General features: G+C 41.0%; 1 protein-coding gene across 8 annotated transcripts in view; it reads left to right on the top strand.

Moving 5' to 3' along the window:
• The window catches only part of LOC306883954 (neurexin-1a-like), a gene marked incomplete at both ends in the record, with an annotated part of 389,273 nt that overhangs the window by 65,978 nt on the left and 307,120 nt on the right, over positions 1–16,175 (top strand). For all 8 annotated transcript variants that reach the window (XM_079439502.1, XM_079439505.1, XM_079439504.1 and 5 more), the window contains 2 exons: positions 9,447–9,830; positions 15,713–15,916. In XM_079439502.1, the coding sequence (XP_079295628.1) occupies positions 9,447–9,830; positions 15,713–15,916 (588 nt within the window). The remainder of the gene's footprint in view (positions 1–9,446; positions 9,831–15,712; positions 15,917–16,175) is intronic.

Here is a 16,175-nt window from a genome sequence, read left to right as displayed (position 1 = left end):
TCAAATCCAGTTCTCAAGCCATGGCCAGGAGTGCCGATCCCGAATCCAGTTCCCAGACTACGGCCGGGAGTGCCGATCCCGAACCCAGAGAATTCAGTTCTCAGCCCACGGCCAGGAGTGCCGATCCCGAACCCCGAGAATCCAGTTCTCAAGCCACGGCCAGGAGTGCCGATCCCGAATCCAGTTCCCAGACCACGGCCAGGAGTTCCGACCCCGAATCCCGAGAATCCAGTTCCCAGACTACGGCCAGGAGTGCTGATCCAGAGACTCCAGAATCCAGTTCTCAAGCCACTGCCAGGAGTGTCAATCCCGAATCCAGTTATCAAGCCACGGCCAGGAGTGCCGATCCCGAGAATCCAGTTCCCAGACTACGGCCAGGAGTACCGATCCCGAACCCAGTTCTCAAGTCACAGCCAGGAGTGCCGATCCCGAACCCCGAGAATCCGTCCAGTTCTCAAGCCACGGCCAGGAGTGCCGAGCCCGAACCCCGAGAATCCAGTTCTCAGACCCCGGCCAGGAGTGCCGTTCCCGATCCCTGGGAATCCGCGCTGTCCGAGCGCCCCCAAATGTCCATGCTTCCAGAGATTGTTGTATCAAGATAGCCTACACAACAATACAACGCAGAATTGATTTCAAACGAGTGTATAACCGTAAAATTTTATTGTCAAATTAAAAGTAACTTACTGGCAACAATTATCCAGTAGTTGCTGTATTTCATACCACAGTAAAATTACTTTGAAACTAAGTACAGTAGTTTTAAGTGTACAATTACTATTATTTTTTTTGTTATATATTCAGTAACACAAGTTATTGCTTCATACCAACAGTTTTATTCATGATTCATCTTTTATATGTCACAGTTGAACTTCAATAAAACAGAATTACCAGCATCTTTCATCAGTGAACATACATATAGGCTACAAGTAAAATCACAGATAACACATTGTGCCAGTGGAAAATAAATGGTGTAAATATAAAAGTTTGAAGAGTTAATGTACTTAATTAGTAAGACTATACAACAATAATCAGAGAACACATATCATCTCAAAACATTTATAATGGTCTTCTTTATGGCGATGACTCTTCCCGCCTCCCTCACGATGGTCCATCTGGTCAGTCAGCGCCACTGTGGGAGGGAAATGCTTGTTAGCGCGTCTTAATTGATCAAACAAATGAGACAACTGCAAGTGTTTTAAAGTTCACCTACTTACCTTTTTAACGTACTCGTCCAACTTTTCATCTTCACAAATCTCCCCATTGGTCTGCTAGTGCCGCTGAGGGAGGAAAATAATATTTTACTAAGAAAGGGAGCAAGAAAAATCACAATACTACGATGATGATGAAGAAAACTGTATACATGTATTTTAACGTATACCTACCAATTCATCATACTCTTAGGAATTCACGACGAGTCTCCCCCTGGTCTGACAGCCATGCTGTGGGAGGAAAAGGCCAGTTAGCACAGCTTGACTCAGAAACTTAAGTTTGCTCACATATTCTTATAAAAATTAATGTAGCTTTATATCTTGCAAACATCATCAGAATAAAACGTATAAAGAGATAAAAAAACTTACCACATTCTTGTGAGCTTTCATCTTCACAATAAAGCCGCCATGGTGCCATGCCATCGCATGGGGAGATGTTTGGTAACACCTAAAACCTAATAACACCTAAAATGCAACTCATTACACTCTCTGTGCTGTCTGTTTTGGGTTGATGGACATTAATAAATCAGACATTATTTTTAATAACAATTTGTTGATACTTTACTACATGTTAGGTGTGGATAAATTTATGTATTATTCATGCAACAATGCTTATTACTAGGGATGCACGATATGAACAATTTTAACCGATACCGATAACCGATAATTAAGCCCTTCTCATGGCCGATACCGATACCGATAAGTTCATATTTTTATATTATAATTTTCATATAATCTGCAGTTTGTGCACCCAGGAGAATACAAAATCTAAGATTCATTGATTAAACTGATATTTTAGTAGCTCTGGCCTAACTATAGCAAACATCAGTCCTGACTCTTCAAATGTTTTTTATTTTTTGTGTAAGACACCACAATACTTTGTAACAGAAATGGTTTAACAGAATTATGACAGAACTATGGTTTATCTGCAATTAACAACTCATTAACAACAAATTTATATTAAAATATTTAATCCATAAAGAAATGCATCTATTCAACGTTTTTAGTGCACGAGGATGAGAAAGTTATATAGTCTTTAAGCAGTGTTGGGAGTAAGGCGTTACAAAAGTAATGCATTACAGTAACGCATTACTTTTTGCTGTAACGCAGTAGTAATAAATTTTATTTTCTAATAAATTTTCAGTAATATTTTACTCGGTACATGTTCAGTAACGCTTGCATTACAACACACTTTTAGCCCCCAATTATTATTATTATTATTATTTTAAATTTTATTTAAAGTCGGGCTCCTACTTTTTTATGTCCCTATGCCGGGCTTCAGGCCAATATTAACGTCGTAGTTCAGACGCGGGCCGGGCCTCGGGCCTGTTTTAGGCTTCTCCTTATCTTTATATTTTAGACATCCATCAATTATTGATGAAAAAAAATTGCCGCGCTGGTGGAAACAACATGAGTCTGTGCTGCCGCGACTGTCAAGAGTGGCTCGACGGTGTTTAGTGTCCCCGCAGCAGCAGCGAGCCATCAGCACAGCTGAAGAGTTCTGCCTTCAAATACACCAATAAAGCAAAAGCTCCAGCAAAAGTAATTACCATGAATGTGTCCGGGGGAAATAGTAAGGATTCGCCATCTCCTCGTTAGACGCGCCTTTAGAGAGAAGTGAATCTTCACGGATAACGATTATATTAAATAGTTTTTGTTTTCGTTTTTATTTATTTCGTTAAGTAGCAATTTAAAGCTTTCTTTAGATATATTTATCATGTCTGTGAGGCATGTATTTCGGTTCATTTTTGTGAACGAACGACAGTCGCGCATCACAGATCAGATTTAATTTATCACCTGAGGGGAGTGAGTCGAGCTGACTGACAAGAGTGAGGTGAAAAAGACAAGACGATGGCAGAAGAGTTTCAAAACGAAATGTAATAGCGCCTGTTTTAAAAATATTTTTGGATTTTGAAAAGCCTGTTGACCTGCCTGTTGACCTGCCATTTTAGGTGATATTGGTAGGTATATTTATTTATTTATTTTTTAAACATTCGTTTCTCATTTAGCCTATTTTGTTCCACAGTATTTGCTGATTTTTATTTTATTTAAACTGTGATATTTTTCCTATTATTTTACATCAAGGTGTATGCAGTCCGTGCCTCAAAACTTTCCATCTCACTAATAAACGTTCTACGTTTTATAATTATTTGTTCCTCAGTCTTTACTGATGTTCAGTTTTGTATAGTCCTATCATGCATATTTAAAATTTGTAAGTTATCTGTTATTTTATATTAGGCATATAGCATGGTGTATTTTTATTCGTTTTGTTAATAAAAGTTAGCTATATGTTCTATGTTGTATTTTGTCGTTGCTTGAATTTAATTCAAGAAAAGTGAGAAAACTCAAGCAAACTAAAAACAAACAACTGCTTGACGCCGAATTGCCACTAATTAGAAAGTGAAAATAAAACGCGCACAGAGCTTACAAGCTATTTAAAACTGAAGGAAAGCGAGGAAAAGAGAGAAGACTCAAACGACGTCCATCCCCCATCCACCGAGGTGATACCGGTAAAGTGTTGACACACGTCGATTAACCAGTGGGAAAATTTCCTCACTGTCACAACCCTACTTGATGCCTTTTTTCCTCCTTTCGGAATCCTTGCTGAACATGCGTTGGAAATAGCAATGGCATTGTCCTCCTCTGCCACCGAGAAAAACTTCCAGACTGGCGAAGACATGTTCGCAAATGATGACGTAATGAGCACAACACATGCTGAGAGTCACTGCAGTTTAAAGCTGCAATCACTTGCACTCGGAAAGAAGATGAATCTCAGATAAATCAGACTGATTGATTGATTTACCAGCAAGCATACTTTATCGGATCTAGTTATCGGATTTAATTTATTTATCGGAGCAATAAAAATGACGTCATTTTCTCTCATATTGGTCGATAATTTATAGGTCCGATAAATATTGTGCATCCCTACTTATTACTGTAATAGCTTAATAAGTTTGATAAAAATAACTTTGTCTATTGCTCTTATGAATGTTTTAGCATGATTTTTGTAAAAGGTTAACTAGCAAACTGAATGATGCAAATTGAATGCATAGCAAACTTCATGACCAGTGTTTGCATATTTCATTCTGTAACCTATTAGTTTTATGCTCCCCACAAAGACGCTTATAATAGCTGGATCTGGCAACATGACGGAGGCTGCGCCAGTGCCCTCACTAGCAACTCTCTCTCAAGCCCAGTTCAGTGACCAAACACCTGTCTAACTTACACATCCGACACGTTTGCCCACCAACATAGCATTTTTAATCTATCATGAAACAGAGGTGCCTTTAAAAGCTTTTTTATTGAAGTGGAAGCATTATATGGGCGATTGCGTTACACGCAGAAACATTCGAGCATAAACTTGTTTTCAGCTTCTGTCCCGTGATTGTATAAATAAAACATCCTAATGAAAGTTTGCTGCTTAACTGCCAACATTTAAATTTTTATAAAACCCTTCATGATATAAAAAAAACACATGAAATCAATTTATTTAATTGTTAAGGTTAGTTATCCATAATTGCATAAAAATAAATCAACTGTAAAAAAAAAAAAAAAAAAAATTGTAACTATAAATATATCCTAATATAGCCCAAATGTGGCCCATATGGGACCCACAAATAAACAATAATGGGCAACCTAACTGGGGCCCACAACTTTATCCAAGCTAGGGCCCACATTCAGCCCATCAATGTGCCCACTCTGAGCCCATGCCCAGTTGATGCCCATTTAAATCCCACGTGGGGCCCACATGGACATGTTGGCTGGGGCCTTACATGAAGAAACATATGCACAGAGATATACACTGAAAAAGAAACAGAAATAGCAATAGTACATCACTACTATTTTGATTTGCCATCTTTCCTTTATATATATATATATGTATATATATATATACAGTGGTGTGAAAAAGTGTTGGCCCCCTTCCTGATTTTTTATTTTTTTGCATGTTTGTCACACTTTAATGCTTCAGATCATCAAACAAATTTAGATATTAATCAAAGATAACACAAGTAAACACAACATGCAGTTTTTGAATGACGTTTTTTATTATAAAGGGAAAACAAAATCCAAACCCACATGGCCCTGTGTGAAAAAGTGCTTGCCCCCTAAACCTAATAACTGGTTGGGCCACCCTTAGCAGCAACAACTGCAATCAAGCGTTTGCGATCACTTGCAATGAGTCTGTTACAGCGCTGTGGAGGAATTTTGGCCCACTCATCTTGGCAGAATTGTTGTAATTCAGCCAAATTGGAGGGTTTTCGAGCATGAACCGCCTTTTTAAGGTCATCCCACAGCATCCCAATAGGATTCAGGTTAGGACTTTGACTAGGCCACTCCAAAGTCTTCATTTTGTTTTTCTTCAACCATTCAGAGGTGGATTTACTGGTGTGTTTTGGATCATTGTCCTGCTGCAGAACCCATGTTCGCTTCAGCTTGAGGTCACGAACAGATGGCCGGACATTGTCCTTCAGGATTTTTTGGTAGCTGAATTCATAGTTCCATTTATCACAGAAAGTCTTCCAGGTCCTGAAGCAGCAAAACAGCCCCAGACCATCACACTACCACCACCATATTTTACTGCTGGTATGATGTTCTTTTTCTGAAATGCTGTGTTACTTTTATGCCAGATGTAATGGGACACACACCTTCCAAAAAGTTCAACTTTTGTCTCGTCAGTCCACAGAGTATTTTCCCAAAAGTCTTGAGGATCATCAAGATGTTTTCTGGCAAAACCGAGACGAGCCTTTATGTTCTTTTTGCTCAGCAGCGGTTTTCGTCTTGGAGCTCTGCCATGCAGGCCATTTTTGCCCAGAATGGCGACCCGCAATTCACCAGCACCCACTCCACAAATGTGCCAAAGCTCACTCGAGGACCTTCTCCAAACTGCTTAGCCTTTGTTATGTTGCCAGTCAGCTGTCTGGGTAGTGCGTCAGGTACGCAAGGTCTAAAACATTCCCTCATATGGTCCTCAAGGGAGTGATGCTTTGATCCAGGCAGAGGAGGCTAACTGTTGGAATTTCTATTATGGAAGTTTGATCATCTGTTACATTTTGGTGGCTGTAATGAGACACACATTAATGAAGAAGAAGAAACAAAGTCTTTATTCACAATTCAAAATGTTCAGGAGATATCCAGGGGAGCACAGGAGAAATAACAACCACATAAACTGAAATGTGACTACGAACACATGAGGAATTAATGAGCAACTATGGAAACAGATGAGAGAATAATAGGAAACTATGGAAACAAACTAGTGAACAGAACTCAGGCAAAGCAAAACAGGGAACAGAGTGAAAATGAAACAAAAAAATACTATATATGTTACAAATACCATTCTGATTTAATAAAAGTAAATTAAAGAAAAAAAGCTACATACTCACCTGTTCCATTTGTTTGTGCTGTTTTCAATAAAATACCTGCCACTGAGTTCAACATCATTCTTCTCTCTTGAGTCAGATATCCCCAGAAGGCCAGACCAAACACGATGAACCCTAAAGGAACATCATCATCAGATCAATTTCAAGATTTGGTGGACATCCTCCTCTATGCACTCATCACACCCAGAACCTTATCTCATTCATTGCCATGGTCAATCCAGCATCCTACTCTGGCTTGGCGGTGGACTGTAGTAGCTGTAGTAGAGATGTAGCCGCAGCAATTTTCCCACTTAACTGCAAAGATATTGTTCATACTCTCACTGCTCACCAGGAGAGTGCTGCGTTGGGCAGAAAGGATATGGCAGGTAGCCGAGCCTGCCTGGCCACTCAGTTCCTCTAAGATTTCATCGCCTACTTCCGTGAGGTATTTAGCCATCCAACAAATGACTCATCTGTGAGAAAACAACTTGATTTAAAGTTATGTATTCCATCTGCTGCCTATGATGATGCAATGGGGTTTGAACACTTTATTCAACTCTATACCGGGGTTGCCAATCAGATGAAGAACTGTATCAATGAGTCGCCAGCCCTGCAGTCCACGTCTTTCCATTGCCAGCCTCGTCTCTGGCACTTTAAAATCAGGCAGTGAGCCCATACAGTGCAGTGAGCCCATGCAGTAACTTAATTTTCGCAGAGCTCTGCGAGCACCTACATCTCTGGAATAGAGCTTGTGAATTCATGTATAAGATCCAAATCAATAATTGGAAAGCCCTTGGGAAAAGGAACTCACTCTGATACAATGTTGGTCCTTTTAAGCTGCAAGTTGTCTGCCTGCAGACTGAGAACATCATCTTCCTGGTTTTGGAGAAATCCTCTGCTTGACATCATTTTAGGGCACCCAGGGTTTGGGGAATATGTGGAAGAGTTGATCCAGCTCCATCCATATCCCTGCTGCTTGGAGCGCCTTCTTTGTGGCCAAAAGGGATGGAGGCTTACAGTTCTGTATAGATATCCGGTCCTTCAGCAAAATAACAGTAAAGTACCTTTATTCCCTCATCCCAGCCTCCTTGGAACTGCTGAATAGAGCCAATATTTTCACAAAGCTTGACATTTGCAGCTCTGATAACCTTATCCATTAAAAATACTATGACCCAATAAAAAAAACGCAAAGATACAAATGCAAAGTGATAATAATAATAACAATAATAGTAATAATAAGTATTGCTCGGCTATCATCAGCTGTGTGTTTAGGAGGCAATGGGGTAAATGGAAACTGACATGTTTTAATCTGTTGACATCATGATGGTTGCACATTTTAAAGTTTCCAACACTGCCATTATCTGCCATCTCGAGGGTTCTGGCATCTTGAAGCTTTGTTACCATTCAGTCAGACAGAACACGCACCTTTGTTCAAAAGGTCTCCTGATCATATCAAAGTTCAATCTTGTTTTACACGATTGAATAAGCTGGTGTTTCAGAAGTTTCATTTGTTCTTGTTTAGCTTCTAGTGCCTTGCATGCAGGGGTGCTGTGGTTGAAGTGCCGGACAGGCCACCCAGCTGCAATGATAACCCAATGCACAAACACATTAAATCCATCATTTACAGTGAGCTGTAGTGTATGAGCAAAACAGGGAATTGTGTCCCAGTTCTCCGCTCCTGGATAATTTGCAGCCACAATGTTATGTGCATTGTCATGAACATTTGCCCATACTTTCTCAGTAAGTCCCTAAGTCTTCACCGTGTCAATTAGATTAGGTGTGAGGTTCTCAGCTGTGTGTCTGCTTGGCATACTCTGTCTTAGTAGGACAGCTGAATTAATTTGCCAGTGCTTATCGATGTAGTGGCACATTATTGTTATATAGCTGTCCATTGTGAGTGCCGTCCAACAGTCAGTCTTAAGGGCCGATAACTTTCTGCTATCAAGTGTTTTAAGTGCATCAAAACAGTACTCAAATATGTGGGTAATAGTACGTCTTGAAGGGATTTCATAATTGGGCTCAATGTAGCTGAATAGCTCTTGAAAACCTTCACCACTGATAGGCAAAATTTATTTTACTACCATTGAACAGATTCTCTGTGTTATCTCTTTAGATCGCTGTGCATCTTCTTTTCCCTGATAACATAGAGGGCAAAGTTTGTTGTCCTTCATCACACAATGCTTGTGGATGTTTGCTTAGCAAGTGATATTGCAATGTATTTGTACTACTGCTGTATTTATTAATACCACATAGCATATTTTGCAAGTCACTTTTTCACCCTTTCTATCAAAATGGTTCCACACAGTACTTTTTTTACTTGCTCAGCGAAATACGGACACGTGGTTGCATGTGTCGAAACACCCCCTTGAGTTAATAAATATATTTCTTTAACCATGCAACAAATGGTCAATATGACCATCCCAAAGTTGGTTTAATAAACCAGTGGCACATCCACTCAGTAATGCATTACAATAGTCTAGTCACATAATCATGAATGTGTGAATTAGCTTTTTAGCATGTAAGTGCAAGCTGTAAGAGAGTGCAGCTTGTCTAATGTTTAAATATATATTTCATGTAATTTCAGTCTCTATATGATTTGAAACAAACATTGATGAGGTGGTGGTGTGTAACCTGTACCTCTTGTATGTATGTATTTTTGTATGCATGTATGTATGCATTTATTTGTTTATTTATTTACACGTTAACCCTAATTTTGAAACTTATCCAACCATGGTGTATTATAATGGTTTACAACTGTGAATACGTTCAAATATGTATTCATAGGAAGTGTTATCAGGCATGTTATTTGTACTTTATTCTCTAATACATAACAGGATTTACTTTGCACAGTCTCACATTATTCTCTGGCATTGTTGAATTCCAGGTACCATCTCTATCAACACAATTCGCACACCCTACCAAGCCCCAGGAAACAGTGAGATTCTTGACCTGGATGAAAGCCTGTATCTAGGAGGACTGCCAGAAAATAAAGCTGATATGGTGTTTCCTACTGAGGTGTGGACTTCTCTGCTCAACTATGGTTATGTAGGCTGCATCCGTGACTTCTTCATCAGTGGTCAGAGCAAAGACATCCGCCGCATAGCTGAGGTGCAGAAGGCAGCAGGCGTAAAGCCCTCCTGCAGTAAAGAGGCTCCTAAGCAGTGTCTCAGTAACCCCTGCCAAAACAAAGGAATCTGCAGGGAAGGGTGGAACCGTTATGTGTGTGACTGCTCCGGGACGGGCAATCTTGGACGCTCCTGTGAGAGAGGTGAGGCTGACACTTGTTTTAAATGCTTGTCACTTCATATTTCTTAAATATTGCAGAAACTTTGCATTGTATTGCAGTTTCATTAAGATGGAGGTTTCTTGTTTCATTGTTGTCGCTGTTATTTGGGACAGAACATTTTGTGTGTTCCTGTCTAGTTTTTGATTTTCAGTGTCAGGATCCTGACATCCATGCTCTGTACACTTTAATATCTCTTTTGCCATTGAAGCCACTCTGCCTATGGGATGATATTAGTCTCAAAATTATTAACAATTTATAATAAAGACCATCGACTCTACTGTGCGACTCCACCGGGCTAGGACACCGGCAAAAGATATTAGTATCGCTTTTTATTTTTATTTTATTTATTTTTTTGTTGTTGTATGCATTTGTCAATTCGCCATGTTGGAATAATCCAACATGGCGGCGATGATGGCAGCTATTGTACGTTGCTCTTCAGTGTTTGTAATGTTTTTGTTTGTTTTTCCTGTTTTTTGTTTTTCAAATAAGATCAGTTTACCAGGGATGATCTGCTGAACATTCAGCAGAACACACCACAAAATCTTCTACCGGTTTTTGATTTTTCGGACGTTTTGCTGGACATTGTAGTTGGCGGAGCCGTAGCTCTGGTCAAACGCTTCAGGAGGCGCAGGCGGGGGAAGCGAGCTGGTGCGCTCGTGAAGCTTCGTCAGCGCGGATTTCGAACGGCGTTGCCTAGCATCCACCTGGCGAATCTCCGCTCTCTACCCAACAAAACAGACGAACTCCTTCTGCTCTCCCGGACAAACAAGGATTTTTCTAACTCTGCTGCTTTGTGTTTCACGGAAACCTGGCTGAATGGCGACATACCGGACAACGCGATTCATCTGCCTAATTACCAGCTGATCAGAGCAGATCGGGACATGGAATCAACAGGGAAATCGCGCGGCGGCGGGACGTGCTTTTACATCAATGAGAGGTGGTGTACAGATGTAACTGTGTTAAAGAAGATGTGCTGTTCAGATCTAGAAACACTCTTCATTAACTGCAAGCCGTTCTATTCGCCGCGGGAGTTCTGCTCGTTCATTCTCGTGAGTGTTTACATTCCACCGCAAGCGCACGTGAGCTCAGCTTTACAGAAACTCGCTGATCTGATCACAGACACAGTACAACAACACCCGGACTCTGTTTTAATCATTCTTGGGGACTTTAATAAAGCACATCTCTCCCGCGAACTGCCAAAATACAGACAGCACATCACATGTCCCACCAGAGACAGTAATATATTGGATCACTGTTACATAACAATAAAGGACGTATATCACTCGGTTCCACGAGCAGCTTTAGGACTCTCTGATCACTGTTTGGTTCATCTTATTCCGTCCTACAGGCAGAAACGTAAGTCTGCAAAGCCTGTATTAAGATCTGTTAAAAGATGGACTAACGAAACAGAGCAGGATCTACAAGCCTGTTTCGACATGACTGATTGGACTGTTTTTGAAGCTGCTGCAAATGATCTGGACGAGCTCACAGAGACTGTAACATCTTATATCAGTTTCTGTGAGGACATGTGCATTCCTACCAGGACTCATTTATTCTACAACAATGACAAACCATGGTTCACTGCCAAACTCAGACAGCTCCGTCAGGCCAAAGAAGATGCTCACAGAAAGGGGGATAAAGTCTTGTACAAACAGGCAAAATACACACTGGAAAAGGAGATCAGAGTGGCAAAGAGGAATTATTCTGACAAGCTCAGGAACAAATTCTCTTCCAGTGATCCTGCTTCAGTGTGGATAGGAATGAAGGACATCACCAGCTACAAGACACCATCCCCCAGTACTGTGGAGAATCAACACCTGGCAGACGACTTAAACAAGTTCTTTTGTCGTTTTGAACGAACCATCAGCACTGGAGCTCCTCAGGGCTGCGTTCTTTCCCCACTGCTCTTCTCCCTCTACACCAACGACTGCACATCTAAAGACCCCTCTGTCAAGCTCCTGAAGTTTGCAGACGTCACCACACTGATCGGCCTCATCCAGGACGGTGACAAGTCTGCTTACAGGCAGGAGGTTAAGGAGCTAGCTGTCTGGTGCAGTCTCAACAACCTGGAGCTTAACACGCTCAAAACTGTGGAGATGATTGTGGACTTCAGGAGAAACCCCCCTGCACTCCCCCCACTCACCATCATGAACAGCACTGTGGCTGCAGTGCAGTCATTCAGATTCCTGGGCACCACCATCTCTCAGGACCTGAAGTGGGACATTCACATTGACTCCATTGTCAGGAAGGCCCAGCAGAGGTTGTACTTTCTTCGCCAGCTGAGGAAGTTCAACCTGCCACAGGACTTACTGAAACAGTTCTACTCCGCCATCATCGAATCCATCCTCTGCACCTCAATAACTGTCTGGTTCAGCTCAGCTACCAAATCTGACCTCAGAAGACTACGGAGGGTAGTCCGGACTGCTGAGCGAATCATTGGTGCAACCCTCCCCACTCTCCAAGAACTGTACTCATCCAGAGTGAGCAAAAGGGCTGGCAAAATCACTCTGGACCCCTCTCATCCAGCACACAACCTCTTTGAAGTGTTACCATCTGGTCGACGCTACAGAGCTCTGAGCACCAGAACGACCAGACACAGGAACAGTTTCTTCCCTCAGTCAATACATCTCATGAACACTCAAAAATAAACGGGGAACACACAACTAATACATTATCCATTCACCACACTCACTTATTTTATTTGTATTTTTCTCATTTCTAATTTGCACATACTTGACCTGTACATACATAGTTGTCTATATTATATATATACACTCACCTAAAGGATTATTAGGAACACCATACAAATACTGTGTTTGACCCCCTTTCGCCTTCAGAACTGCCTTAATTCTACGTGGCATTGATTCAACAAGGTGCTGAAAGCATTCTTTAGAAATGTTGGCCCATATTGATAGGATAGCATCTTGCAGTTGATGGAGATTTGTGGGATGCACATCCAGGGCACGAAGCTCCCGTTCCACCACATCCCAAAGATGCTCTATTGGGTTGAGATCTGGTGACTGTGGGGGCCATTTTAGTACAGTGAACTCATTGTCATGTTCAAGAAACCAATTTGAAATGATTCGAGCTTTGTGACATGGTGCATTATCCTGCTGGAAGTAGCCATCAGAGGATGGGTACATGGTGGTCATAAAGTCAAGTCAAGTCAAGTCACCTTTACTTATATAGCGCTTTTTACAATGCAAATCGTGTCAAAGCACTGCACAATATCAAAAAAGGAAAATAATGTGTCAAGTTTAAATAGTGTCTTTGCAATCAGGTCGACGATATCGCTGGAAATGAAGCGTCCCCAACTAAGCAAGCCAGAGGCGACAGCGGCAAGGAACCAAAACTTCATCAGTGACAGAATGGAGAAAAAACCTTGGGAGAAACCAGGCTCAGTCGGGGGGCCAATTCTCCTCTGGCCAAACAAACCAGCAGTTCAGTTCCAAACTGCAGCAAGTCAGATTGAATGGGCTCAGCTGGTTCCAGTGGTCTTTTCCGATGGCTGTCTAGGAGGCTGGACATGGTCAGAAACAATGCTCAGGTAGGCCGTGGCATTTAAACGATGCCCAATTGGCACTAAGGGGCCTAAAGTGTGCCAAGAAAACATTCCCCACACCATTACACCACCACCACCAGCCTGCACAGTGGTAACAAGGCATGATGGATCCATGTTCTCATTCTGTTTACGCCAAATTCTGACTCTACCATCTGAATGTCTCAACAGAAATCGAGACTCATCAGACCAGGCAACATTTTTCCAGTCTTCAACCGTCCAATTTTGGGGAGCTCGTGCAAATTGTAGCCTCTTTTTCCTATTTGTAGTGGAGATGAGTGGTACCCGGTGGGGTCTTCTGCTGTTGTAGCCCATCCGCCTCAAGGTTGTGCGTGTTGTGGCTTCACAAATGCTTTGCTGCATACCTCGGTTGTAACGAGTAGTTATTTCAGTCAAAGTTGCTCTTCTATCAGCTTGAATCAGTCGGCCCATTCTCCTCTGACCTCTAGCATCAACAAGGCATTTTCACCCACAGGACTGCCGCATACTGGATGTTTTTCCCTTTTCACACCATTCTTTGTAAACCCTAGAAATGGTTGTGCGTGAAAATCCCAGTAACTGAGCAGATTGTGAAATACTCAGACCGGCCCGTCTGGCACCAGCAACCATGCCACGCTCAAAATTGCTTAAATCACCTTTCTTTCCCATTCTGACATTCAGTTTGGAGTTCAGGAGATTGTCTTGACCAGGACCACACCCCTAAATGCATTGAAGCAACTGCCATGTGATTGATTGATTAGATAATTGCATTAATGAGAAATTGAACAGGTGTTCCTAATAATCCTTTAGGTGAGTATATATATATATATATATATATATATATATATATATATTTTTTTTTTTTTTTTTTCCTGCTGCTTTGTACATTGGTTATTGGCTATTTCTTGTTATTTTGTTTTTATTATCTGTGTCCTGTCCTGTTACTGTCTTTCTGTTGCACTGTGGAGCTTCTGTCACTAAAACAAATTCCTTGTATGTGTAAACATACTTGGCCAATAAAGCTCATTCTGATTCTGATTCTGATTTTATTTAATTTCTGTATTTTCTTCAATGGGTGTGTATAGAGTATTTACAGAGTGTTAACATTTCGTTTTAGTTACTTTTTCTTATCTGTAAGTCGCTTTGGATAAAATAAAGTAATATTTACATAATTATCCATGTACTTGATACAGGTTTCTTACCACCCACAATCAAATGCCATTCATCTTAAATCAACTTAAAGTGCACAGCAGTTTCTACAAATAGAGACATATCAGTGAATACAATTGTTTTCTTTTTTGAATAACATTGATTGTATTGTTACAATGGCACCTGTCAAGGGGTTTGATATATTAGGCAGAATGTGAACAGTCAGTTTCATGTGTTGAAAGCAGGACAAATGGGCAAGTGCCTATATTGTGCACATGGAAAGAGGTTGCCTGGTCTGACAAATCACCTTTTCTTTTACATCGGGTATGTGTGCATTGTTTGTGTCAGTTTGCATGTTTGCTGAGGAGAGATGCTCATCTCTGACAGGCCATATCTGTGGAGATGGATGTTGCACTAGCGCTGTGGTATCTTGCTACCAGGAGCTGGTCTAACGTGGTCTCAATCCTTTATTTTTTGCAGTTTTGGGAAGAGTAAAATTTACATATGTAACTTCAAAAACCAGATAAATTTACACTTGTCCAGTTGCATCTAAAATGCATTTCAAATCACCTCCTGAAGTGGTTTTTGTGATCAAATTACAGTCTGTCTGTACCTCGTACTTACCTCGTCTTTTTTTTTTGATCGGATAACTATCCAATTAAAGAAAATGCATGAAGTGGCCGATTGTAAACAGGCCCAAAGAGTTCAAGGTGTTGCTTTGGCCTTCAAATTCCCAAGATCTCAATCTGATTGAGCATTTATGAGATATGCTGGACCAACAAATCAGATACCTTAGCACACAAACAGAAGTCTTGTGAGGTCCATGCCTTAACACATCAGAGCTGTTTTGGGGTCATTATAGGTATAGTCAACCCTGTTTCTGGAATGCTACTGTCCTTCAACTTAAAACCACAATCAAACACACCTGAATCAGGAAGGTAGCCCTTCAAGAGCAGGATTGGAGACCCCCGAGCTTCAGTTTCACTTCCCATATCAATAAATTAAACATAAAATATTTGTGATGGCTGTGAATATCATTTTCACTTACATTGTGGTCTGATGAAGTACTTTTGGCTGGAAATGTATTTTTATTATAATTTTTTTAAAAGGTGAAAAAAAAAAATTTTTTTGTGATTAATGACATTGATATAGTATAATCTTTGCCTCTCATCTGCAGATGCCACCATTCTCAGTTACGATGGCAGTAAGTTCATGAAGGTCCAGTTATCTGTAGCTATGCATACAGAGGCTGAAGATGTTTTGCTACGGTTCCGTTCCCAGCGGGCATATGGTGTTCTCATGGCAACCACTTCTCGAGACTCCACAGACACCCTCCGTTTGGAGCTGGATAGAAGTCACGTCCGGCTCACGGTTAATCTAGGTATCAGTGCTAAACACATTCTATCACACACCTGTTGTTCATATCTAGCCAGAAATAAACTTTAAACTAAACATTTTTTGCTGTCTATGCTGTCATGCACTTAAACATCTCTTCAAAGCACATCACACAGAAAACCACTGTTGTCTTTATGGTGGACATGCTCAGAGCCCTTCAATGCTCAGAGTCTGCAGCTCTCCATACACACTCAAACACCTCAGCTGTGCTCTATGTTAAAGGGGAATGCTCTGTGTTGTGTAAC

This window comes from Barbus barbus (assembly GCF_936440315.1).
Source record: "Barbus barbus genome assembly, chromosome: 18".
NCBI lineage: Eukaryota > Metazoa > Chordata > Actinopteri > Cypriniformes > Cyprinidae > Barbus > Barbus barbus.
Note: the sequence above shows the minus strand (reverse complement) of the source record. Positions and strands in the feature narration are given on the sequence as shown.